This window comes from Balaenoptera borealis (genome assembly GCF_965194805.1).
Source record: "Balaenoptera borealis genome assembly, chromosome: 1".
In the NCBI taxonomy this organism is placed as follows: Eukaryota; Metazoa; Chordata; class Mammalia; order Artiodactyla; family Balaenopteridae; genus Balaenoptera; species Balaenoptera borealis.
In genome coordinates, this window is record NC_138860.1 from 119,179,893 (window position 1) to 119,206,817 (window position 26,925).

General features: G+C 35.9%; 1 protein-coding gene and 1 long non-coding RNA gene across 4 annotated transcripts in view; one reads left to right on the forward strand and one right to left on the reverse strand.

Moving 5' to 3' along the window:
- The window catches only part of COL24A1 (collagen type XXIV alpha 1 chain), a 412,921-nt gene extending 387,886 nt beyond the window's left edge, over positions 1–25,035 (forward strand). Inside the window, exons 59-63 of the mRNA XM_082408071.1 lie at positions 10,037–10,102; positions 10,745–10,913; positions 15,978–16,087; positions 18,437–18,652; positions 21,584–25,035. Coding sequence (XP_082264197.1) covers positions 10,037–10,102; positions 10,745–10,913; positions 15,978–16,087; positions 18,437–18,652; positions 21,584–21,730 — 708 coding nt within the window. The 3' untranslated portion in view covers positions 21,731–25,035. The remainder of the gene's footprint in view (positions 1–10,036; positions 10,103–10,744; positions 10,914–15,977; positions 16,088–18,436; positions 18,653–21,583) is intronic.
- Positions 5,965–26,925, reverse strand: part of LOC309604782 — a 58,784-nt gene continuing 37,823 nt past the window's right edge. The window contains exons 2-5 of one of the 3 annotated variants that reach the window (XR_014231045.1): positions 15,201–15,274; positions 10,811–10,890; positions 7,764–7,804; positions 5,965–7,168 (exon numbers count right to left, since the gene is read on the reverse strand). This is a non-coding gene — a long non-coding RNA (uncharacterized lncRNA). Of the gene's footprint in view, positions 7,169–7,763; positions 7,805–10,810; positions 10,891–15,200; positions 15,770–26,925 lie in introns of those variants that run through there. The other 2 variants (XR_014231046.1, XR_014231044.1) reach the window with 2 other exon arrangements.

Below are 26,925 nucleotides of genomic sequence, written 5' to 3' on the forward strand. Positions count from 1 at the left end.
GTTCCTCTACAGCCAATATGAATTAGGACATGTGAGAGGTTTTTGCTCTGAGAAAAATGTGGATAAGAATATATACTTTGAGGAATTATTAGGAGGATTAAATGAAAAAGTATATGTGCTTGACACATTATAGGTACTCAACTAACATTAGTTTCTTTGTTTCCTTCTTCCCTTTCTCTCCTTTCTGTCTTCCTTGTTCCTGGCCAGTATGAAACCCAGTTTCTTTATACTGTCTTTCTGGGACTTGCAGAGACCATTGTAGGAAAGTGGCAGTGTAGCCTTGAAAAAAAGACTTTCAGAGTAGAAGTTTACATGCCAATAAGAAAATACCCACATATTCCTTCTAGACTCAAACTATGATCATATCTTCTGTGAAACTCTTAATTCCATCCCCTCGTTGCACTGCAAGATAGAACTGATCACTTCCCCTTCTTCATTCATACTCATTTATTTTCATGCCCATTTCCACGTATTAGACTGTGAACTCTCTGAAGGTAAGCAATGTGTTCTGTATCTCTTTTCCATTCAAGCCCTTAAGAAGTGTCTATTGAATGAATGAATAAATGCAAACAGGCAAGCTGCAACTCTTAGAAAATTTCAGTGGGAATCCTCCAAGCCAGAAGACTTCACCTGGAGGGAAATAATGTCTAGAATGGAATAGGATCATATTAGAATTAGAGATAGAAGTCTTCTTAGTAATTATTTAGTAATTATTTTGGACTGTGAATTGTCACTCATTCGTTGATGGATCATAAGATCAACATGGTGAGTCTCAGCATTCTTTTGAAATGAAATTAAAATAGAGAAATGTGGGGAGTGACTGTTTAATGGGTACAGGGTTTCTTTTAGAGGTGATGAAAAATGTCGTGAAATTAAATAGTGGTAATGGTTGCACAACACAGTGAATCTACCAGAGCAATAAACTGGATACTTTAAAATGACTAAAATGGTAAATTTTATGTTATGTGAATTTTACTCAATTTTTAAGAAAAGCACAAAAAAAGAACACCCTAGGACCTACTGTACAGCACAGAGAACTATATTCAGTATCTCGTAATAACCTACAATGGAAAAGAATCTGAAAAATAATAGATAAATATAGATATAAATATAGATTATAATATGTATAACAATCATTTTGCTGTACATCTGAAACTAACACAACATTGTAAATCAACTATACTTCAATTTAAAAAAAACATAATAAGTATATCACCACTAGTAGGGAAAAATATGTTGTGTAAAAGTTTTCAGTTAAATATATGTTTGTGTGAACCTTATCATGATATAAAAATGTATTTATTACTATAGGTCAAGATAAGAAAAGTTTGAACCTAGTCCAGCCCCCTCTTTTTAAGACCTATAAGTAACTTGCTCAAGTTCCTAAAGTAGAATAGCTAAAGAGAAATGTTTCAGGAAAAGGAATATATATTGATGGTGCTTTTGAATTTGAGGATATTATCAGGGTGATGACCAGATCTCAGTGCGCATGGTAAGATATTTAGGAACTGACCAAAAAAAAATTACAACAGGATGTCAAAGTTAACCACAAATGGTTGGTGGGATAAAGGATGGGTGTGTGTGTGTGTGTGTGAGAGATGTGGGGAGTGGAAATAATAAAAATTGAAAATCATTAAATGAGATGAGGAATTTTCAACTTAATGATCCCAGTTAATGGGTCAGCTGTGAAACCTGGATTGGTGAATTGAGAGGTTGCAGCAGCTGTGGGTATCATCCTGGTTCCCTAGAACAAGCAATTGCCTCTACCATGGAGGGGTGCATGACCTGAAATCAGTTCCCACCCCATAAATGTTTTCACCATCCAGTGATCTTAACATTTTAGATGGCTGGAAAATAACACTTCTTAAAGTACTGGGGTGCCCAGACTAGATCTGCATTTTCCTCAAATAAATTGGAAAGGAACTGTGAATATTACATCCCCTCAAGGTATAATGAATCCTCCTAATTTCCTTCATTTGTCCCACTAATCCTGATAACTCCTTATTCTCGGTGCACGTTTTTATAAACCTTAAGTGATTTTCATGTGAGAATATGTTCTCTCTAGCTAGAGTACATGGAGAAAGCTATTTCTTTTGGATTCCCTTATTGTACCTAATGAGAGTTTCACACTTAGGTGGGGACACTTCAATGTTGCTGAATGACTTCCCAGGCAAATCATCTTAATACCATCTCTCTGGGCCTGCCCTCCCTAAAGGCTACCCTTGGGAAAAAATTAATAAATTCAGCAAATTGAATGCCTACTATGTGCCAGGCTTGAGCTAGGATTTGGGAATACACTGGAATTATAGGAATAAAAAAATTTATGAGTAGCCAAGTTTTGTGACATTCTTTTCTTTCTAATGCCTATTGTGGGGGAAAAAAGCCCTGGCTTTTTCATTGAGTTGACATTTGTACTGTTGGTGGTTAAAATTGCTAGTACCTTAGCTTGAATCTAGTACCAAACGCTACACTACTAATCTACTAAAAGTCACTGTATTCTTCATTGCCACATTCTCACAGAAAACGAACCATGGTCATTTCAATTAAGACTATCCTACAGTTTATTCATCCATCCAGTCCTCTATTCATGGGTGTTTAAGTTGTTTCCAATCTTTTTCCTAATACAAACAGTATGCATGTCTTGTCCATATACATATTTTGTGGAATATCTCTAGGACCTGTTCCCAGAAGTGGGATGGTTAGCTGTAAGGGATAATGAGCATACTTACTTACTTATTATTTTTAACTGTGGTAAAATATACATAAAATTTATCATTTTAACCATCTTTAAGTGTACTCTTCAGTAGCATTAAGTACATTCACACTGCTGTGCAACTATCACCACCAGTCATCTCTAGAACATTTTTCATCGTCTAAGGCTGAAACTCTGATCCATTAAACAGTAATTCCCCATTCCTCCCTTCCCCAGTCCCTAAAAACCTACCATTCTACTTTCTATCTCTCTATTAATTTGACTACTCTAGATACCTCCTATAAGTGGAAGCATATAGTATTTGAACTTTTTTGTCTGGCTTTCTTCACTTAGCATAATGTCTTCAAGGTTAATCCATGTTGTAGCATGTGTCAGAATTTCTTTCCTTTTTAAGGCTGAATAATTTCCATTGTATGTCTATACCACATTTTGTTTATCCAGATGGACACTTGGGTTGCTTCCACCTTTTGCTATTGTGAATAATGCTGCTATAAACATAGGCGTACAAATATCTGTTTGAGTCCCTGCCCTTTTTTTTTCAATATATCTTTACTGGAGTATAACTGCTTCACAATACTGAGCTAGCCCCTGTTGCACAACAAAATGAATCAGCCATATGCATATATACATCCACATATCCCCTCCCTCTTGAGCCCTCCTCCCATCCTCCCTTTCCCACCCCTCTAGGTCGTCGCAAAGCACCAAGCTGATCTCCCTGTGCTACGCTGCTGCTTCCCACCAGCTAACTATTTTACATTTGGTGCAAGACTTGTACTCAGAAAACTATAAAACACTGATCAAAGAAGTCAAAGATGACATAAACAGATGGGGAAATATACCATGTTCTTGGATTGGAAGAATCAATATTGTGAAAATGACTATACTACCGAAAGCAATCTACAGATTCAGTGCAATCCCTATCAAATTACCAGTGGCATTCTTCACAGAATTAGAACAAAAAATCTTACAATTTGTATGGAAACACAAAAGACCCTGAATAGCCAAAGCAATCTTGAGAAAGAAAAACGGAGCTGGAGAAATCAGGCTCCCTGACTTCAAACTATACTACAAAGCTACAGTAATCAAGACAGTATGGGGCTTTCCCGGTGGCACAGTGGTTAAGAATCCACCTGCCAATGCAGGGGACAGGGGTTTGAGCCCTGGTCTGGGAAGATCCCACATGCCGTGGAACCACTAAGCCCGTGCACCACAACTACTGAGCCTGCACTCTGGAGCCCGTGAACCACAACTACTGAGCCCGCATGCCACAACTACTGAAGCCTGTGTGCCTAGAGGCCATGCTCCGCAACAAGAGAATCCACCACAATAAGAAGCCCAAGCACCGCAACAAAGAGTAGCTCCCGCTCGCCGCAACTAGAGAAAGCCTGCAAGCAGCAACAAAGACCCAATGCAGCCAAAAATAAATTAATTAATTAAAAAAAAAAAAGACAGTATGGTACTGGCACAAAAACAGAAATATAGGTCAATGGTACAGGATAGAAAGCCCAGAGATAAACCCACGCACATAATGGCCACCTAATTTATGACAAAGGAGGCAAGAACATACAATGGAGAAAAGACAGCCTCTTCAATAAGTGGTGCTGGGAAAACTGGACAGCTACATGTAAAAATTAGAACACTACCTAACACCATACACAAAAATAAACTCCAAATGGATTAAAGAGTCCCTGCCTTTAATTCATTTCCATATATACCCAGAAGTGAAACTGCTGGATCATATGGTAATTTTATGTTTAATTTTATGAGGAATTGCTATACTGTTTTCCATAGCAGGTACACCATTTCACATTCCCACCAATAGTACACAGGGTTCCAATTTCTCCACATCCTCCCTCACATTTGTATTCTGCCTGTTTGATAACAGCCATCCTAATGGGTGTGAAGTGGCAGATAACTGTGTCTTGACTTGCATTTCCTTAATGATTACAGATGTTGAGCATCTTTTCATGTGCTCATTGGCTTACATGTATCTTCTTTGGGGAAACTGGCTTACATATCTTCTTTGGAAAAATGTCTTTTGCCCATTTTTGAATTAGGTTGCTTATTTTTGTTGTGTTGTTGTTGAGTTATAGTTCTTTATGCATTCTAAATGTTAATCCCTTATCATATATATGATTTGCAAATATTTTCTCCCATTCCTTTGGCTGCCTTTTCACTCTGTTGATTTTTGCACAGAAGTCTTTAATTTTGATGTAGTCCAATTTATCAGGGTTTTGTTGTTGTTGTTGTTTTACCTTGCTTTTGGTTTCATCTCCAAGAAACCACTGCCAAATCCAATGTCATGAAGCAATTCCCATATATTTTCTTCAAGAGTTTTATAGTTTTAGGTTTTACATTTAATTATCTGATCCATTTGGAGTTAATTTTTGTTCATGATGTAGGTAAGAGTCTAGCTTCATTCTTTTGCATGTGGATATCAAATTTTCCCAGCACTATTCCTTCCTTAGGAAATGGCCTTGGCACCCTTCTCAAAAATTATTTAACCATATATGTGAGGGTTTATTCCTGCACTCTATTCCATTGGTCTGTATGTCTGTCTGTATGCCAGTACCACACAGTTTTGATTACTGTAGCTTTGTAGTAAGTTTTGAAAGTGAAGTGTGAGACCTCCAAGTTTGTTGTCCTTTTTCAAGATTGTTTGGCTGTTTGGGATCTATACTCTCTTTTACAGTTACCTGTATAGTTATCTTTACCAGTGCTCTTTATTTCTTCACGTGGATTCAAGTTTCTGTCTCGTATCCTTTATTTCAGTCCAAAGGACTCCCTTTATTATTTTTCTAGGGAAGTTTGCTAATGATAAATTGCCTCAGCTTTTGTTTATCTGGGAATGTCTTATTTCCTCCTTTTTGAAGGATAGTTTTGTTGGATATAGAATTTTTGGTTGACAGTCTTTTTCCTTCAGCACTCTGAATATGTCATCCTACTGCCTCTACCTTTATGGTTTTTGATGAAAAAATCTCATCCCTTGGATTGATGAGTCTCTTCTCTTTGCATTCAGGATTCTCTCTTTGTCTTCAGCTTTCAACAGTTTGATTATGATGTGTCTAGGGGAATTCATCGAGCTTCTTGGATGTGGAGATTAATGTTTTTCATCAAATTTGGCACATTTTCAGCCATTATTTTTTGAAATATTCTTTCTACCCCTATTTCTCTCTTCTTCTCTTCTGAGACTCCCATCATTCATGCATTGGTATGTTTTATGATGTCCTGTATGTCTCTGAGCCTGTTCATTTTGTTTCATTTTTCTTTATACGCCTCTGACTGGATAATCTCAATAAACTGTTTTCAGGTTCACTGATTCTTTCTTCTATCTACTGAAATCTACAGTTGAGCCTCTCTAGCAAATTTTGATTTCAGTTATTGTTCTACAAAACTTCTACTTGGTTTTTTTCTATAATTTCCTCTTTATATTTTTTATTTGGTAAGACATCTTTTTTGTACTTTCCTTTAGTTCTGTAGACATGGTTTACTTTAGTTCTTTGAACATACCTAAAATAGCTAAAATTTTGTCTACTAAGTTCAACATCTGGGCTTCCTCAGGGACAATTTCTATTTCTATTGATTGCTTAGCTTTTTCCCATGTATAGGGGTCATACTTTAATGTTACTCAGCATGTCTTGTCATTTTTTCTTGAAAACTGGACATTTTAAATAATATAAAATGGCATCTCTGGAAGTTAAATTCTTCACCCCAACCTCAGTGTTTATTGTTGCTATTTGTTGTTTTTGTTGTTTGTTTAGTGACTTTTCCTAAAGGTATAAAGTCTGTATTCTTTCACATATGTGACCACTAAAGTCTCTACTCAGTTAGCTTAGTGGTCAGCTAAGGATTGGAGAGAGATTTCCTTAAATGCCAGAACCAGTAAGTCTCCCAGTTTTTGCCAAGGGTCTCTGTGAGCATGTTGGAGCATCCCTTCAATGCTCAGCCAGGCAATTGACAACTATACCCGAGTTTTAATTTCCTATTTTCACAGAGCCTAAAGGTCAGCCAGAAGAGAGAACTTAGGGCCTTCTTGTGTTTTTCCTGATCATGTGCACAGCCCTATACATGCACATGGCCTTCTAGATTCCCAGGAATGTGTCAGAGTTTTTTAGAATCTCTATGGACATCTCATTCCCTAGCTTTTCTTAGCCTATTGTTTGCCCCAACTGTTTTCTAATGTTTCCAGTAGCCACAAAGTTAAACAATTCCATCTAAATTTTTTTTTTAATGTTCCTTGGGAAAGACTTTTTGCATTGAGTGAGCTCTGAGTCAGGTAAAATACAGACAGTCTTGCAAGTCTTTAAGGGAACCACCAGAAAGGTCAAATAATGACATTTCACTGGAAATGAGGCTTTGAAGCAACTCCAGCCCCATTCTGCTCCCTCCTGTGGGTTCCAGGCTTCTTGTTTTCACTGCGATTGCAGGCTGTTGGTTTTCAAGGCTACCACAGAGCTGGAAAGAGAGGCATGGGAATAGGACAGATTAAAGCTTTACAAAGCTCGCTGCCCTTACTGAAATTAAGCTATTTTTCATAAATGCTCCCCAGGTTGCTGCAAGCATTTTGTTAATTTCTGTAATTCTGAAAAACTTCATTCTTAACATTTTTTTCCAGTTTTCTCATTGGTTTTATAGAAGAGAGAATTCTGGGAGGTCATTATTCCACCATTTTTGCTGTCTCCTAAGTCTCTAATCTTTAGTACACATCTTTTTAATATTCTGTGTGATTAAATGGAAGAACATATAAAGCATTTCTGCATATTGAAGTACAATGGTTGCCTCAAATAAAAGCACTTGTGGAATTGTTTCAGTTGCAAACTGAGCTAGCTGCTTTTTTCATGGAACACCATTTTTACTTGACAGAATGATAATGTTACTCAGACATGAGTATTTGGCAGATATTTTCTTGAAAATGAATGCAGTGAGCCTGTTATTTCAAGGAAAACAACTGACAATTTGATACCAATGTTAAATTTCAAACTTTCAAGCAACAATAACTATTGAGGAATGCTTGTATCTATTACAAGTTTGACAGCTTACCAGTACTTACATTTTTCTGATGAGATTGGTGATGATGTTAACGAATGTAATCTGTTGATATGACATAACAAAATGTGTCAGTCTTTGGAAGATCTGCATTATTTCATGAACCATTATTTTCCAATGATCAATGCATGATTTTAACAAAAATCATGATTTTTACTAAAATCATGCATTGGTAAATGATTCTTTCAAAGCTTAAGATAGATCAATAGATTTTAATATAAAAGAATATAAAATAGATACATTGTAGATATGGTTTCAGATTTCACATTTCAACTAACCTTCAAGAAACTACCACTTATCAAGTTCTAGTATAATATCAAAAGAGAATATCCACAATTATCTGAAAAGGCTACTAAAATAATCTTTTTTCCAACTACATATCCTTTTAAGGCTGGATTTTCTTCATACAGTTCAGCTAAAGTAACATTTTAATAGATTGAATATAGAAGCAAATATGAGAATATAAAAGCAAATATGAGAATCTAGCTATCTCCTATTAATCCAGACGTTAAAGAGATATACAAAAGTGTAAAACAGTGCCGCTCTTCTCACTAATTTTTTGTTTGGAAAATAGTTATTTTTCATTAAAAAAATGTTTATTTATATTAACATATAATGGATTTATTGTTTTAAGGCAATTAACCATAGTTTTAAAATTTATATTTTAATTCCTACTGTGTTAAATATCAAAAGCTATAATTCACATAAATATAAGTTCTTTAAAGCCCTTAATAATATTTAAAAGTACAAAAGCGTCCTGAGTCTGTAAGCGCCTGAGAACTGCTTATTGCTAGTTTTTCTAAGATCAAAGCCCTAACCACAAACACCTGGAAAATATAAAGGTGGCTATTGTTTACTACTTAATTCAGTTGCCCATATTTAGTCCCAATATATTTTTGTGACCCATGTCCAAAGTCTGCCAATTCTCAAAAGAATGATGGTCAGAATTATTTAATCTGCACAGAACATTTTATGCTAAGCCTTTCTTCTTCTTGAATAGGCCATGCTTTTCTATCTCATTGCCTTTGTGCAAAGTTGTTACCTCTGCCTGGAAAGCTCTCCCAGCCCTTCTCCTAACAATTCATATTTATTCTTCAGATCTCAGCTCAAATATCACCACCTCAGGGAAGCCTATGCTGATCTAGTCCTTCCAAATCTCTTATATCCCCCAGATTTAATACTCTGTAATTTCTCTCATAGGTCCATGCACTTTTCTTTTATAACACGTATCACAATTTGTAAATGTGTATTTTTGAGATTATTTGATTAATGCCTTTATCGACCTCTAAACTTTAGCTCTACAAGGGGCAAGGTTGTTTTGTTTTGTATTGTTTGCTTACCATTTTATCCTCAATATGTGTTTGGCAGTGTCCATATGCAGAATGAGTCAAGTATTTTCCAATATGAAAACCACATGTTGAGGCAAAGATGAGTACATTTTGTTGATTGTCCCATCATTTTAAATAGTTTTTCAAATTACCAACCATGAGTTATGAGAGATCTGTTGAAAAGAGTTTCTATTGTATGGGCTGCCAAGTAAAAAGATATCTCAGCAGTACAATCCTTCTGAAAGAAATTAGATCGCTTGATTTGCTCACACAGATGCCATTTCACAGAACTTTCTCCCAACTCATGCTTCTTAGTTTCCAAGCTTTTTAAAAAATAAAATACGAAAAGACTTTTTACTAATGGTTAGGTTGGGTCTTTCTCTAAAAATATCTTTTATTAAATGCAGGAGGAGATTGGATTCATGATGTATTATTTCTTTTGGGACTAATGATACTTTTTCCAACTTCAGAAATTGTTTTTAAGACCGCAGAAGTATCAGATTAAACTAATGTGGTGACTACCTCAGGACAGTAATATTTTATTCTATTTTCCTTCCAAGAATGTAACTGTTAAAAATTACTACAGTTATTTATTCTTCACTTTACAATTTATTAACTGAGGGGATCATATTTCATTCTTCTTCCATGTGAGTAACTTTTTTGTGTGTTTTCATGCAGCAGAGACAAATAGTTTTTCATTTGAGAGCTCTCTAGACTTTGGTCCTGTTTTAATTAGGAGACTTTTGAGATTTGGATGAAAGCAGCATATTGTCCTTTCAGATAGTCAGGCAATACTTGCAAGATCTGTCTAACCATAAGAGTTACAAACCCCTTTTAGATAATAAGTCTAGTATACTTTAACAGCAGTGCTTTCAGAATTTATAGGCTTTACTTTAGAGCACTCAGTGTTGATCTTATTGCTGATCTCAAATGGTTTTGTTTTACACAGAAACAAATGGATATCAATGCTGCTATTCAAGCCTTGATTGAATCACATACTGCCCTACAGATGGAGGTAATATATCTGGCTTTATTTACACTGGCACTCTCAATCTACAAATTAAACAGAAATTTTTTTCAGAGGCCAAAATGTGACTTTATCTCAAAGCCTGTATTTAAAAGAGATTAAAAGTAATGAAAAAAATTTTAAGGACAAAGTAAGCAATTTTAATAAACAGAAATATATGCATAAGATGTTTTTTAAGGAAAACATTTAAAACAAAAATATAATATTGTTAAAGGATTTTTTAAAATAAGAACTTGGTACTATAGAAGAAAATAGTTAAATGAAGTTAGCCATTTCTTAAAATGGGATCTATCTATCATCACTACTCATTTTTCTTATTTAAGCTCTATTTATTCACAATATAGGTTTTTTTCAAATTATGCAGTAGGCATAGTAATTAAGTTTTACGTCAGCTTGAAAACTAGACTTTTGAGTGTGAATTTAAGCTTTTATTAGGATCAAGATTCATAAAACATACAAATATGCCTATAGTTAAATATAAACTGTTCCTTACATCCTACTCCCAACTCCTTGCACACAACAGAATTACATTTTTCTTCTGCCTTGCTCCGTGTTGATCACTTGGGTTACAGGCTGGTAATGACTACTCCAAGCTTCTTTGCTAATATGATTCTCACAATGACTTGGCAGAGCTACCAGAATACTGAAGTGACCTTAACTGACCACAGTGCAGAGATATTCGAAACCTTGAACTACCTTAGCAATTTACTGCACAGCATCAAGAATCCTCTTGGCACACGAGATAACCCAGCACGAATCTGCAAAGATTTGCTTAACTGTGAACACAAAGTATCAGATGGTAAGTTACTGGTTTCCTTAAACTCTGATATCTGATTTTGTTTCATCGTTTCAGTGTGTTTGAGATTTGCAGTATATTTATTCCAAACCTTATCATTTTTGATAAAACCCTGGCAGAGGCATTTTAACATGAAGAACCAAATACTTACTCATAGAGGTAAACATATTTCTGAGGTCAAAGTATCCTTTTTCAAGGGTTCACTTTACAAAGGTCTTCTACTACACAGCCTGACTTATGGCAACATGAAGAAAGAGATCATAGAGCCCTCTCTACCACACTCTCTAAAATTAGTTTTTACATAAAATGGAATTTAAATGCCTCATTTCAGTTATCAGTGACTATAAAGATGGAGTGGCTTGTCATTCTTGGAATTTTCTCATCCTCACATTGATACCCCAAATCCATTAGCCAGAGGTGCAAAATAGAACCATCAAGGAAAGGTTTAAAGCAAGTGGAAGAGCTATCACTATCTGATGATAAGTAGGGGAAACCCTGTCTGCTACAATATGTCATTTAATTTTAATTTCTATTAAGTCTACCTGGTCAGCTATACAATCAATACTAGTAGTTATCATTTTTTGGTAAAAACTCTAGTCTTAACACACAATGACATATATGCTGATTTGAAAATAACTAAGTTATTTAATTCTGCAGGATGAATAGTAGTCCATACTTTATTTTATACACACACACATACACATACATATATATGTATAAATACATGTTTGTCCAAAAACATCTTCCATTCTAGAATACAGTATAGTGAAAATATTCATTTTATTTATATTAATAAAATGCTTAACTTCTATAGCTACTTCCTGCCCTAGATTATCACAAAAACAAATAATATTTACAGTTATAGCTGCCTACAGTAATTCAAATTTGATTCTTTCCCATATTTGAGGGTATAAAAATGCAATTCTATAGAACTGAAAGGAACAAAGACACTACAGGACATACAAATTACTGAAATCTAATTCAAGGTCTGCCTTCCTCATAGGAGAAATAGCTAAGTGGTATGGCTTGTAAGGTATCAGAAAAGTCTTTACGCCCAAAAATACTTTCATCACTAGGAGATTGTAAGTGCAATAGAGAAACACAAAACAGCAGGGAAGAGGGGATATGACAGAAAGTAGGGTGGGGGGTGAAGCGGTAAATAGAGTAGGTAGATAAAGCATCTCTGAGAAAGTGACATTTGAGCAATATCAGAAGGAGGTAAGGGAACAAGCCACAGGAAATCTGGGGAAAGAGCTTTCCAGGAAGAAAGAACAAATGCACAGGCCCTTGAACCTGAGCATGTACTTAGCATGTTCTACTATCAGCAAGAAGGCCAAGGTGACTGGAAGAAAGTACGTAAGGGGAAGAATGGTAGGAAATGAAGTCAGAAAGATGTCAAGAAACCAGATTATACAGGATCTTATACATTACTCAAAAGACTCCAGCTTTTACTGAATAAGATGGGAAGCCTCTGGAAGATTTTGAGCAAAGGAATAACGTGACTTCACTTAAATTTTTAAAATGTTACTCTGGGTGTTGTATTGCAAATATAATGAGGACAGGGTAGAAGGAGACATTGAGAAGACTACTGAAATAATCCAGTAAGAGATGATGATGGCTTGGACTAGAATTGGTGGTGGGGAAGTGATAAGAAATGGTCAGATCTTTGGATATGTTTTAAGGTAGAGCCAGCAGTTTTTTGTTGGTAATTCGGATGTGGGTTATGAGAGAAATAGAATGATAAAGGATGACTCTAAGATTTTTGACTAAGGGACTAGAAGAGTGGAATTGCTGTCAAAAGAGATAGAGAAGCAAGTTTGGAGACAAGATCAGGAGTTCAGTTTTGGATGTATTTAATTTGAGATGTCTGTTAGGCATTCAAGTAAGGATGTCAAGTAGGTCATTGGCTATTCAGGAGTGAGGTCCTGGCTAGGGGTAAAATTTATGAAGTCATTTGCATATAAATAGTATCCAATGTCCTGAGACTGTTTAAGACTACCTAAAGAACAGATAAATAAAGAAAAGAGAAGAATTCTAAAAACTGTGCCTTAGAGCTCCCCAATGTTTAGAGAGGTCAGGGAGTTGAGGGGAAACTAGCGAAGAAGACTAAGAAGAAGCTATCACTGAGATAAGAGGAAAACTAGATGAATGTGGAGTGAAGAAAATGTTTGCCTGAGGAGGAGGGGATCTACTGGATCGATGTCAAGTTAGGTGAAGACTGAGAAAGGCTACTAGATTTAGTAATGGGAAGGTCTTTGATGATCTTAGCAAGAGCGGTTTAGAGGAATGGTAGCAGTTAAAATTGTATCAGGTTTTAAGAGAAAATGGTGGAGCTGGAGAGTTTCCACTCCCATTAATGAAGCAGGTAATTCAATGTGCCTAACGAAACTTTTTGAAAATTAAGTTAAAAGCATCAAATACTGACAAAGTAGTGAGGGACTTTCAAGCCAATATTTTGAAAAAGACAGCAGAGAGATGAACACATACTTAGAGCTACTTTTGCCCTGGGTGTGTTCAGAAACTGAGTAGTGCTTTTGGTGGCTTCACGGGGATAGGGGTCAAAAAGGTTGGAATCTGAAGTCCACAAAAGGTGGGGACTTAGGCTTTCAAAGGGCTCCACTTTAAGAGTAAAAATAAACTGAAAGAAAAGATATTCGTACAGATTGCAGCCTAGCTTCACATCATCAAGATTGCTCAGAAAATCTCAAACTGTGAACTTGGACTAAGATGATTCCAGGCTGCTAGTACCCCCTCATACCTGATAGAAACAAACAAAACTCTTCTATAAAAGATAATATCATCCTAGGGCTCAAATTATTTCCACAAATAATTTTTCAAATATAGTGCCTAGCACACAATCAATGATAACTAAGCACACAAGCTGACAAAACACCATGAATGAGAACAGGCAGAAACAGCAGACAACAGAAGCTGACTCAAAAGAAAACATAAGAGAGGAAAAATTTGAAATGGAAGGTTTAATGGACAAGGTGAACCTTATTTAGGAACACGGTTTATTCACAATAATAAGAGAGAAGGCAGAATATATGTGTGCAAGTACAGATAGATGGGTAAAGGTCATTATGGGAGCTTATATAAGTTTCCTTCAGTTTGCTTTAGTTGTCTCAGTGAAACTGAAAGGTTATCAGTCAAGAATAAGAATGAAGGAAAGGTATAATTAACTTGAGAGGATAGGAAAAGGTTTCAAATGGTTAACTAGGAAAGTGACAGAGGAAATGAACTAGGGAAACATAGTAGTATTGTCTGGCAGCCTTTCAAACATCTGAATTTAAAGTGAGGCCAGTCAGCATAGTTGTGTTTTTCTCTAGGCACATTCAGTTGTGCAGGTACAGGCACAGATTAAGCACAAAACTGGATTTATGCAGGACTGGGATTTTATAAGACAAGCATAATGAAGTGAGGCAGGGCAAGAATGTTAAGGAAGTCTCTAAGGAAATGATCATAGGAAAGGACTGTGGGTTTTAAGCTAGGCAGCAAGAGAAGTGAACACATGATTATGAAGGACAATGAAAAAGTGGTAGTATCAATGGATAGTAGGTCCTAATGGGATCAAAGAATTATTAGAGTCAGAACGCTACAGGGAAAGAGCTGGAATGAGAAGAGAGGTGAAATCATGGAGGAGATCTAGCTGTAGGTAATAACAAAAACTAGGGTATGGCCTTATAAGTTAATGATTAAAGTACACAGGACAGGAGAAGAGTACAAAAACGTTGGTGGGAGAGAGTTCGAGGCATTGAGAAGTCGGTATTGCAAATATCAACCATGTGGATGTAAAATCACGAAGAATTAGGTTATAAATAGATTTTCTGAAAGTGATAGCTAGCCAAAAGCTAGAATCATCAAAGAAATAAATTTGGTGATAGCAACAGGAAGAGGTAACAGGTGATACAGTGCAATGACAGCAATTTTACCATGGAGTGTTTTTAGGGAGAAAGTGGGGAGAACGGTCTGAAAGTGGCAACGAGGAGCAAGAAAGACCCCTTCCCCACCCAGGCACAATGCTGTAGAGGCTGTGGCAGAACTTGAAAGAGCTGCAGGGGAAGCAGTGTTCTCAGGAGAGAGCCAATTTGGAGTTAGAGCATTTAGGCCTGTAAAAGATGTATTATGGTATAGTGCTTTATCTGTAGCTCAGCATACCCTGAAAAAAATATGAAGCCCCTACCAGTTCACCATTGTACAACATAATGCCTGAATTCAAAGCATTCCACCCCATGTAACAATGAGACCTTGCTTGAAGGAAAACGTTTTATAAAGAATATATTCACTCACATAGTAGTAGGAAACTATTTCTTGAAAGAGAAGAGATGATGAATCGAGATATGACTGTAAGCCTGGATCAGATCCTGGTTTAAAAAAAAAAAAAACCCCAGCTATAATTTCTACAAACTACAAAATGTTCAACATTCTGAGGAAATGGGAAAAAACAGGATGGAGGTGGTATTAGGATCTTTTTCACCCCTTTCTTCCATATTTCAATAGATCAGTGATTCTCTGAATATAGTCCGTGGACCAGAATTAGAGGCAGATTCTCAAGCCCCATCCCAGATTTAATGATTCAGCAACTCTGGGGGTGGGGTCCAGCTATCTGGACTGTCTGTAACAGTCCCCTACTCTTGGAAGTACCAATTCGGCAAGTCTTCACTTTGAAGAATTAGTAGAATAGTAGAGGGGAGAATAGTCGAGGATGTTGTGGAAGTCTAAAATGATACACCAGGTGAAGCCCAGGATGAGCTGGAGGAATCTTTGCTGTGGGATAGGAATGGAACAAACAAGGATTTCTACCTATTATAGAAAATGACATTTTACAAATACTGTTTGATTGTCTTGCCTTTTTAATGCAAGAAAAATACAGTATTTTCAGTATTGGTTTTACATAATGCTTGCAGCTTTCATTCTTTGACTAAATGTAAGTATCTTTATAATCTTCTAAGTTTTTTAAAAGGAAAAAGCGTGAAAAATATATTGAAAGTATCATGATAATTTGTAAGGATAGTTCAAATATATTTTAGCATGGCATTTAAATATCTTTATGTTTTACAATAATAGGAAAATACTGGATTGATCCAAATCTTGGATGCCCTTCAGATGCCATTGAGGTTTTCTGCAATTTCAGTGCTGGTGGTCAGACATGTTTATCTCCTGTCTCTGTGACAAAGGTATGTTTTGAATTTAGTACTTGCGCACTATCAGTAAACAGTGATTTTTTAAATTCTTTCATTTTAAATAATTATGAATTTTATGAATGGAAGCAAGATATTCTCTACCATATATGAGGAAGAAATTTTTTGTTTTTTAAAAACAATCCTGTTAAATCTTGACATTTTGATTATGTATTTTTATGACTGGCTTAGCTTGGCTTACTCTACTGACTATGCTTTTTAAATTCCTTTTAAAAATGTAAAACATATGTTTTATGCACATGCATTCATTAGAAAATTCCCAAACAGCTGCAGTGTTTGTACTCAGTAATCAGTTACCTTAAGTTTTACTGAAAAAGACATCATCATGATTAAAAGAGGAATTTCACCACAAAGCTTGCTATTTTTGGTGACTGGGCACAAAAATAACCTCTCCTAAACATCCACTGGATATTATTTAAAACTTCTTACAAGTATAATTCTATAAACCAAATGTTTAGAATGAATGAAAGTTAGTTTGGTATGTAACACTGGATATTATAACAAGCATTTCTAAACCCTAAAGCTTAGTTCTATCTATAACATATATTGAAGGAACTAAAACTGCATTTCTTTCTTTTTCTGGTTAAACTACCTTGGCCTTCCCAAGAACTTTTCTCATTGACAAAGAACTGATACACGGACCTATTGTGTGTTTTGTCCACCACAGAAAGGCAGCAGCTAAAATATGCACTGTCTGTCAGTCCCTCCAGCTGCTTATCATTAGACTGCCCTCTCCTCCTAAAACGCTCCCCTTCATTAACTAGGGTGTTTCACCAGCTCATCTCAATAGCCATTCACCACTGTTACCCAGAGCAGAGGAGGGGAGGATTCTTAGGTTCCTATGGAATCTGTGTAACTAATGAGGAGCAGCATGATCGTCCTGCTTCCGAACTATGCACAATCATCCTCACTCCCCTGGGTTTAGCCCAGGATTTTTATTTGGATTATCATGGAAGAAAAGGGGAGACTGGTGTGCAAAGAAGACAGGATCAAGTGAAGGAGCTGCACTCCAATTCTTTCCTTGGCTGAATCAATTCTCCCATCTCTCCTATCCATAAACTCAACCTGAGAAAGACTGCGCAGGTAGTGGAAAGAACAGTAGACTTGGAATCTGGAACCTGGATTCTAATTTCTTTTCCTCTACAAACCTGGGGAATGATGCTGTGAGCCACCAGAGAGCCCACTCTGTGCCAGGTGCTGTGCTAGCGAAATGACAGTGGGCACCTCAAATCCTCATAACACCCCTGTCATGTCGGGGTTATACCCAGCTTTACCAACAAAGAAACTAAAGCTCAGAAAGGCTATATACTTCACAGGTTTGTGGTTCTCATCTGCACAATGAAGGAATTTGAATTACTTCAGCTCTAATATTCCTCATGATGATCCTTCCATGTTTTCATCCTTATACTCTTCCTTTGCCTTTCCTCTCTTTCCCTGAAGTTTTGCTTTTTTGTTGTCATTTTATTTTTTTCCTTCTCTGTTACCTCATAACTGATATTTCTCTGATTTTGTGTTTGGAGATCAACATAAATTCCTCAGTAGGAACTACTTCTATTCATTTATGTTATGACCATCCCCATGCTTGAATAATGCTAAAATAATAATGATGATGATGATGTCTAAAGCTATAGAAAAATCTGCTTCCTTGTTCAAGCCTAGAAAATGTGCAGTCATACTTCCTTGCTCCAATGTTGCCCTATATCGTTCACTTTATTAGTAAATACTTGTTCATGCATTCATTCATTCATGCAGCAAACATTTACTGATGACTCACTGTATGACTGGAACTGCATTAGGGGCTGGCAACACAAAGGTTAAGATTCTGTCTTTGTCTGTAAAGGCTCTCATAGTTAAAATTAATGAATTTATTATTACAACTTTTAACTTATCTTTGGAAACTCAAAAATAAATCTTCAAATGAAAGTATAGACAGAATTTCAGATTTTTATGAAAAAATTTTAAGCAATAATCAACAAATTATTAATGCATCTCAAATAACATTATGCAAAGTATCTCCTTTTTTTTTTTGTTCATATCTAGTAGCCTAGTAGTACGCTAAAGCCAGCTCATACTGCTCAGGAGAGCCTACTATTAATGTCTCTTGCAAACTCCATGTTTAATGACACTACCTTGATAGCCTAAAACCAGCCATGGTGGGAGTATTTGCAACTCCCACCATAGGGGTGGAAATCAGAAAATGCTATAAATCAGGGATTCCCCCCTGCCCCACCCCTGGCCTGTCAAGGACTTTCTTCAGGTTTCTCCAAACTATAAGTCTTTCAATTGCCATATCTTGTAACTTGCATATTGTTTCAATGACATTAGTTGGAGTTTGGAGTCGGAAAAGTCCAGATGAACTTCCTTCATTTACTGAGCTCAGAAGCCACCCATATCATCACCATTCATTGTCTAAACACTCCAGTGTGGACAAGTGCTCAGACAAGTGGCTCAGGATTGACTATTGGTTTCAAGGGATGGAATAGCCAGATTTTCGAAGAAAACACTCTACTTGAACCTAAAGTGCTTTCAGATGACTGCAAGGTAAGGGAATGGCACTTTTAGAATTGTTCAATATAACTAACTTAAAATTGATAAAACTATATAAAATTAATATAATGAGTAAGACTTTAATTGCAAACTGCAGATACAGAAGGGTAGTAAGTTTTAATGGGCCTGATGTATAATAACCGTACATTTTTCAGAATCAATTGTTTGCTTATATCATATCAACTTTTGTCACACCCACTGGTCATCCATGAAGTTTTATATGCAAAACAGGTGTTAATACACAAATTTAATTTTTATTCCCCATATGAAATAATTATATCATAGATAGATGGATGGATGGATAGACAGATGGCAGATAGGGCATATAGACAAATGATTTCTTTCCTATATTTTTACCACTGTGATTCTGCATCTCATTACTTCATGGAAGACAGGTTATAGAGGCAAGTCAGCTTTATTTCATTTTGTCAGTCCCTATACCTGATACCAAATAATGGGCATAACGGCAGATTGACCCTACAAATGAGTATTTGAATCATAGCCCATTTTTCCTATTAAAATTAAATAACAGTGAAGAGTCTATAATTTTAAAACATTACGTTGTAGAGTAGGTGTCGGCAAACTATAATCCACAGACCAAATCTAGCCCAGCACTCGTCTGTGTACATATATGCTACTGGAACACAGCCACACTCATTCGTTTGTTTATTATCCAGGGCTGTTATCACACTACAATGGCAGAGTTGAGCAAGTGCGACAGAGACTGTATGGCCCACAAAACCTAAAGCATTTATTATCTAACCCTTTACAGAAGAGTTTGCTGACTCCTGTTATATAGTACAGGGTTGTCCACTTTACATACATCCTAATTTCTTTAAGTAGCTTGGTTTCCTGTTCTGGTGTACTATGAAGCCCATGATTTAAGATCTCTTACCATTTCTAGAGTGCTTTACTTTTTCACATTTCATTTTCAGATAAACAGCTCTTGGGTATTTGAAAAATCATAAGCAAACAGTCAGAAGTATACAGCTCACTCTCTATAGGTGAAGAGATCAATATTACCAACAAATTAACTTTCACGATTTTGTCCCGAAACTTTTAGTGACTCACTACTATTTATGAGACACAATCAAAACTTATCAGCTCTTTATTCATCAGTTAGAATAGTCAGGCCCCAACCTACCTTTCTACCTTTCACTGACTGTGTACCCTAAAGTGTGGTCCACCTGATCTATTTATAATAATAATAATAACAACAAAAACAATTCCTACTACTAATTATTGGAGACTTATTAGATGACAGGTACCATGTACTGCATACATTATTTAATTATAACAGCTTTGTGAAGAAGTTCCTATTAGTATCATTTTATAGGTAAGAAAGTGAAGGCACAGAGGTTAAGTAACTTGTTCAGGGTCATACAGCTAATTAGCAGAGGAGCAAGAAATCAACCCCAGGTGTGTACAGTTCCAAAGTCAATGCCATGCTACACTGCTAGGGACTTTTAATTGAAGACTCATTTAATCCACACAATACTGTGAGGTAGGTTTTTATTCTTCCCATTTTATATGTGAAGAGAATAGCTGTACTTGGGTTTCTATCAAAATCTGTTCCAAGTCAAAATCTGTGCACTTAAACCCCGTGCTAGGCTTATTTTCACAACCAGATTCTACTTTTCCAACTGTTTTGTTTTTTCCTATTCAGGTCATTCCCTTTCTCTGAAGTGCCATTCTCTACCCCTCTAACCAACTGGAAATTGTAGGCAAACTTTAAGGCCCATCATCTTAAATTCTGAATTCACAAAGCTTTCCCTGACACTTCCAGTTGGAAATGAGGGACTTAGCACTCATTGTCTACATTATTTATGTTGCATTTATCATATACAGTCTTATATTATGGCTGTTTGTTTCTCCTCTCCCCAACTAAATTTATAAGTTGCTAGAATTCAGAAGCCAGAACTAATTTATTCATCTTTATGTTTTCCAAGCACTGTAAGGAAATGGAGGATTACATCTTATTCAACTGTGCCAAATGTACTTAGTGTTCAACACATATTGTTTGAGATTTAATGAAGTTAATCTGACAGCGTCTTACACAGGGAACTCTATTCTAGTTATTACACCAAGCTTATGACTTTGGTAATTTATCTTCTGTGAGCTTCAATTGCCTTAACATAAAGTGGAATTTATAGTTTAGATAATTTCTAAAGCTCCTTCAAACTTTAAAATTTATACCATGATAATTCTGTGAATGAGTAAATGAATAAACTCCTGTATATAAAGCTTCACAAAACTAGTCAACTGTGTTTCTCTATTTTGTCTTCTTGAATCTTAATCATCTAATAAATAGTTTTTGATCCGTAACAGAATTTACCAGAAACAAAAGAGCATACAGTAATAAAGAGAAACAGAAAGGCTTAGAAGGAAAGGAAGAGAGGAATGAAAGAAACTATATGAACGGTAACCACAGAATGGAAAAAAAGAAACCTAAAAGATGATTCAACGTAATTATAATTTACTTCTACTGAAGTGATTCTGCTTATTTCCTGCCTAAAGTACAGAGAGGTTGAGCTAGCTCATTCCCTTTCATCCAAGAAAAATGCCCATCCTGAAGCATCAGTCCCAAATAAAGGAACACAAAGCAGATGGGTATTACTCATATTAGGAATAGTGCAGTTTTTAAATTCATATCTGGTCCAATGATCCACAGACAACAGAAGCAGAAACCCTCAAAAGAAAAATCAGAACACACAATGCCATTTAGAGAAAGGAATAAGCACATATTTTCAATTATTCATAGTAATTGTTACCGTTTTTTGAGCATTTACTCTGTGCCAGGCATCGTTCTAGGCACTTTCTGTTCATTATTTCTGATCCTTAAAATAAGTCTACATTGTCTATGAAGGACACTGTCTGCTGCTAATGAAACAATTCAGATTAAAGCATTTCATTCTTATTTTACAGATTCAAGATGGCAGCTGGCATAAAGCAAAATTCCTTTTTCACACCCAGGACCCTAATCAACTTCCAGTAATTGAAGTACAAAAGCTTCCTCATCTCAAAACTGAACGGAAGTACTACATTGAAAGCAGTTCTGTATGCTTTCTCTAAAGTCTCTGAATTAGTTCAGAATTCATGCTGTTGGCCAGGTAATTGCTGCAGAGGGAAAAATATAGACAGAAAGGTACTATTGGATTATGAAATGCATGGAATAAAGCATTGGCTAAATCTTAAAGAATCTCAGGAAGAAAAGACTTCCTCCTAAGAAGGAGACAAGGCATTTTTTTAAAGGACTATAAGTATTTAATTCTTTTAAAAATTATATTGATCTGAGCTTTCTTAGAGAATTCCCTAGAACTGAACATTTATAAACATGGAATTCTTCAGGATATTCTATATTTTTTGACTGTCTGAGAGCAAAGTACCCATTAGACAGCTGGAGACGCAAAGCACTATGGAGCAATACTGGCTAATGCTCCCAAACGTGCAATGCTTCTGTCTAAAAATTGCAAGCCACAGTCTGATACGTCTTATTTTCCCAAATACTAAGCTGTATTCAGGTCCCCAGTGGGCATATACATCTTAGCCGGTGATACACTACCTCTTACATGTTGCCTTTTTGTGTTGTTTGGGGCTCTTTCTAAAACAAGGTGCTTGTGGCTTTCACAGACTATTTCTTCATTCGTCTTTGTCATTCTTTAAGAGTGTATGTACTGGTTACATCAAGATATGTTTTGGTTGTTAGTACTTATTTTAATTTGTTTGGTCACATACTTAATAACAAGTAAAACATTATTTATGTGAAGTCCTTGTTTTATTTTAAAATTCTCTTTGTGGATATTAGAATCAAAGCCAGCACATTGTAACCTGTGCTTAAGCACAAGAGAATTGGGAGGGTTTTTTTAACTTTTATTTTTTAAATTGCTGTAAAAAATTGTAGGCCAGCTACATCCAGTAGTAGGTTTGGGTTAGAGTTTAGGGGTTGTGATATACTATTTTTAAAAATCCATGATCATCTGGGATGATATTTTGTGTATATATATTTTATAAAGTTCTAATTCAGCAAATCTTTTGAAATTGCTGATGTTTTAAATTTTAAAAACTTTATATTTCTGCTTCATAGAAATTACATGTTTTTGTAATTATTCATTGATTTTCTTTCACTGTTCTTAAATTTAATGTGTTGGGACCTAAAAGAATTCAATTTACCAGTCTTTAAAGTAACATTCAGGAAAACAAAAACAGTCCTTTGCTATTTAAAATAGGCTCAGTAAGTTCAGACTTTCCTTGTTGTCAGAGAAGTGTTAGTTAAGTAATAAAAGAAAAATATTATACCTTTTGGTATATAGAAAAGCATGTACATCCATTATAAACATACTATTAATTAGCCACAGCAGACCACACTTGCCTATCTATCTATCTATAATAAAAATAATGTGCTTTAAAATCTTTTTTGGTGTTATTTGTTTTTCTTCTTTTTTTACCATATCCTTTTATTATATATGATAGCCCTTCTGGCATAGACCTTCTGTACTATATATATTACATTACCAGAAAGTATCTATTGCATACCTATAAAAGGATTATAGGGCCTATTATTTCCTACTTGTACAAAATGAGGTCATGGCACAGAAATAAACTCTCTCATATATGGTCAACTGATTTCCAAAAAGGGTGCCAAGACCATTCAGTGGAAAAAGGACAGTTTTTTCAACAAATAGTTCTGGGAAAACTGGATAGCCACATGCAAAAGAATGAAGCTGGACCCTTATCTTACATCATATACAAAAATTGACTCAAAATGATGAAAACTATTACTGTAACCCACATTTGGAATAATATCAAAATTTTAAAAAATAACTTAAAATGGATCAAAGTCCTAAATGTAAGAGCTAAAACTATAAAACTCTTAAAAGAAAACTTACTTAGGTAAAAGGCTTCATGACATTAGATTTGGCAATGATTTCTTGGAGCTGACACCAAAAGGACATTCAACAAATGAAAACAATAAATTGGACTATAGCAAAATTTAAAACTTCTGTGCATCAAAGGACACTATCAAGAGAGTGAAAAGACATCCCACTGAATGGGAGAAAATAATTTGCATATTTTATGTTCGATAAGGGATTAATATCCAAAATATATGAAGAACTCTTAAAACCCCACACAAAAAACAAACAAAAAGAAACCCCAAGCAACCCAATTTAAAAATGGGCAAGGGACTTCCCTGGTGGTCCTGTGGGTAAGACTCCACGGTCCCAATGCAGGGGGCCTGGGTTCGATCCCTGGTCGGGGAACTAGATCCCACATGCATGCCACAGCTAATAGTCCGCATGCCACAACGAAGATCCTGTGTGCCACAACTAAGACCTGGTGCAGCCAAAAATAATAAATAAATAAATAAATAAATAAATAAATAAATATGGGCAAAAGACTTAACAGACATTTCTCTGAAGAAGATATACAATGGCCAACAAATGAAAAGATGCTCAACATCACTAGTCATTAGGTACAAATCAAAACCATAGTTAGATACCACTTTGTACCATTAAGATGGCTATTACCATCCCCCCAAAAGAGGAAAATAAGAAGTGCTGGTGAAGATATGGAGAAATTGGAACCGTTATACGTTGCTGGTGGGAATGTATTACGGTATAACCACTGTGGGAAATAGTTTGGCAGTTCCTCAAAAGTTAAAGATAGAATTACCATATATGATCCAGTAATTCTACTTCACATATATACCCAAAAGAATTGAAAGAAGGGACTCAAACAGATATTTGTATACCAGTGTTCACAGAGATATTATTCAGAAGAACCAAAAGGTAGAAACAACCCCAATGTGTATCAACAGATGAACTGATAAAATATGGTAGGTACATACAGTGGACTATTATTCAGCCTTAAAAAGGAATGAAATTCTGATACATGCTCCAACATTGATGTACCTTGAAAACATTCTGCTATGTGAAGTAAGCCAGACCAAAAGGGAAAATACTGTATGATTCCACTTATATGAAGTACCAAGAATAGACAAATTCATAAACAGAAAATACAGTAGAGGTTACCAAAGGCTGAGTGGGGTAGGAATGAGGAATTGTTTTTTAATGAATATAGAGTTTCTGTTTGGAATGACTACAAAGTTCTGGAGATGGGTGGTAATGATGGTTGCACATCAATATGAATATGCTTAATGCAACTGAATTGTACACTTAAAATGATTAAAATGACCAATTTTATGTTGTATACTTTACCACAATTTTTTAAATGGGGCTATGGCAAAGATGTCTGATTTCCTGCTTGAGAAACACAAATGTTTTTTAAAAGGAGCCAAGACTGATTCTAAATGAAAGAACCCATAGTTTATACTCTAGTTTCAGTTTATATGCTATACCTTCTGTTTACCCTCCCCCCCCCCCAAAAAAACTTATATCAGAGACATAAATGATTTTCCTAAGTATCATTTAGGAAATGTATATAAAACAGAAATTCCTTACTTTGTGTTTGTTTTGTTCCTGAAATATTAAATTTAAAGCAAATTTTAATCAACTTATTTATACGCAGTATAGTCTGGTGTTTAAGAGTACTCTGAGGGTAAGCTATGTGACTTTGCGTGTATTATATATTCTTCATTGCCCCAGTTTAATCACTGTAAAAGGGGGGCAATAAAAGTAAAAATCTATATTAGTTAGGGTTTTCCAGAGAAATAGAAACAGTAGGAGAGATAGACAAATGAAAGATAACAGATAAATTCATGAGAGATGACTAGACAGATATAAAGATATAGATTTAATATATATAATAATATACATATAACATTACATAATAAAACATATATAAATATATGCTTTAAATATATACTATATTTAATATTAAAATATTAAATACTTAAATCATAATTAAAATTATATTAAAGTTAATATATTAATAATATATTAATTATATATATTATATGGAGATTTATTATGATGAATTGGCTCACATGATTCTGGAAGCTGAGATGTCCCACAACCTGCAAGCTAGAAACCCAGGAAAGCCAGTGGGGTAAGTCATTTAAGTCTGAAGGGCTGAGAACCAATGGTTTAAAACCCAGAGAAGAGGGGCTTCCCTGGTGGCACAGTGGTTGAGAATCTGCCTGCCAATGCAGGGGACACGGGTTCGAGCCCTGGTCTGGGAAGATCCCACATGCCACGGAGCAACTGGGCCCGTGAGCCACAATTACTGAGCCTGCGCGTCTGGAGCCTGTGCTCCGCAACAGGGGAGGCCGCGATGGTGAGCGGCCCACGCACCGCGATGAAGAGTGGTCCCCACTTGCCGCAACTAGAGAAAGCCCTCGCACAGAAACGAAGACTCAACACAGTCATAAATAAATAAATAAATAAATAAAAGAACGTGAATTTCTAAAAAAAACCCAGAGAAGATGAGATGTCCCAACTCAAGCATGCAGACAGAAAGCAAAGAGGGGCAAATTCCTCCTTCCTTCGCCATTTCTACTCAGGCCCTCCACGGACTGGGTGATGCCCACACACATGGAGGCAGCATTTTACTTTACCGAGTCTACTGGTTGAAATCCTACTCCCATCCAGAAACACCCTGTCAGACACACCCAGAAATAAATTTTAACCTGGTCACCCTGTGACCAGTCAAACTGACACATAAAATGAACCATCACACTGTCTTACCTGGAATGAAACAGAAATGTAGTTCTTTCCGTAGGAAGCAAAAAGGTGGTTTTCTCATTTGGTAACTTTGCAATAAGCAAACAGAGCGAATGCTGCTAATGGCAAAGAAATGATTTGCGCAGTAGGAACACGTATTTGGAAGCAGGCACTCTGGCAAACCTCACTTTCTGACCAAAATGTAAGAGTTTGGCCCTCCCACACAAGACTAGCAGTTTCAAAAATAAATGTAAGCTAAGCCTTCAATGTATAGTGCTCTGTCCTATTAAAGCATAACTTTTCACTATGACCTACACAGTAATTGGCTATGGTAAGTACGATGAAGTCATTGTCACCTAAGCCTAGGTACACAATTATGCAATCTGTGTGCTTTGGATTCAGAGTCCTGGTATAATTCAAAGCCAAATTAGAAAAATGGCACCTCTGTAGAGAAGAGCAACTGGCAGGGAGTCCGAACTATCATCTTGGCTGTACCTAGCGGGGAAATTTTAGGACTGCACACAAGTACAAAAAATAATCTCACTGACAATCTGCTAAAAATAATTTGATTTTGCTGGGTATCTAGTTCAGGACAAATTTAGAGTTGGAATCAAGAAAACTTCTCACTTCTTGAAGCAAACACTGGAA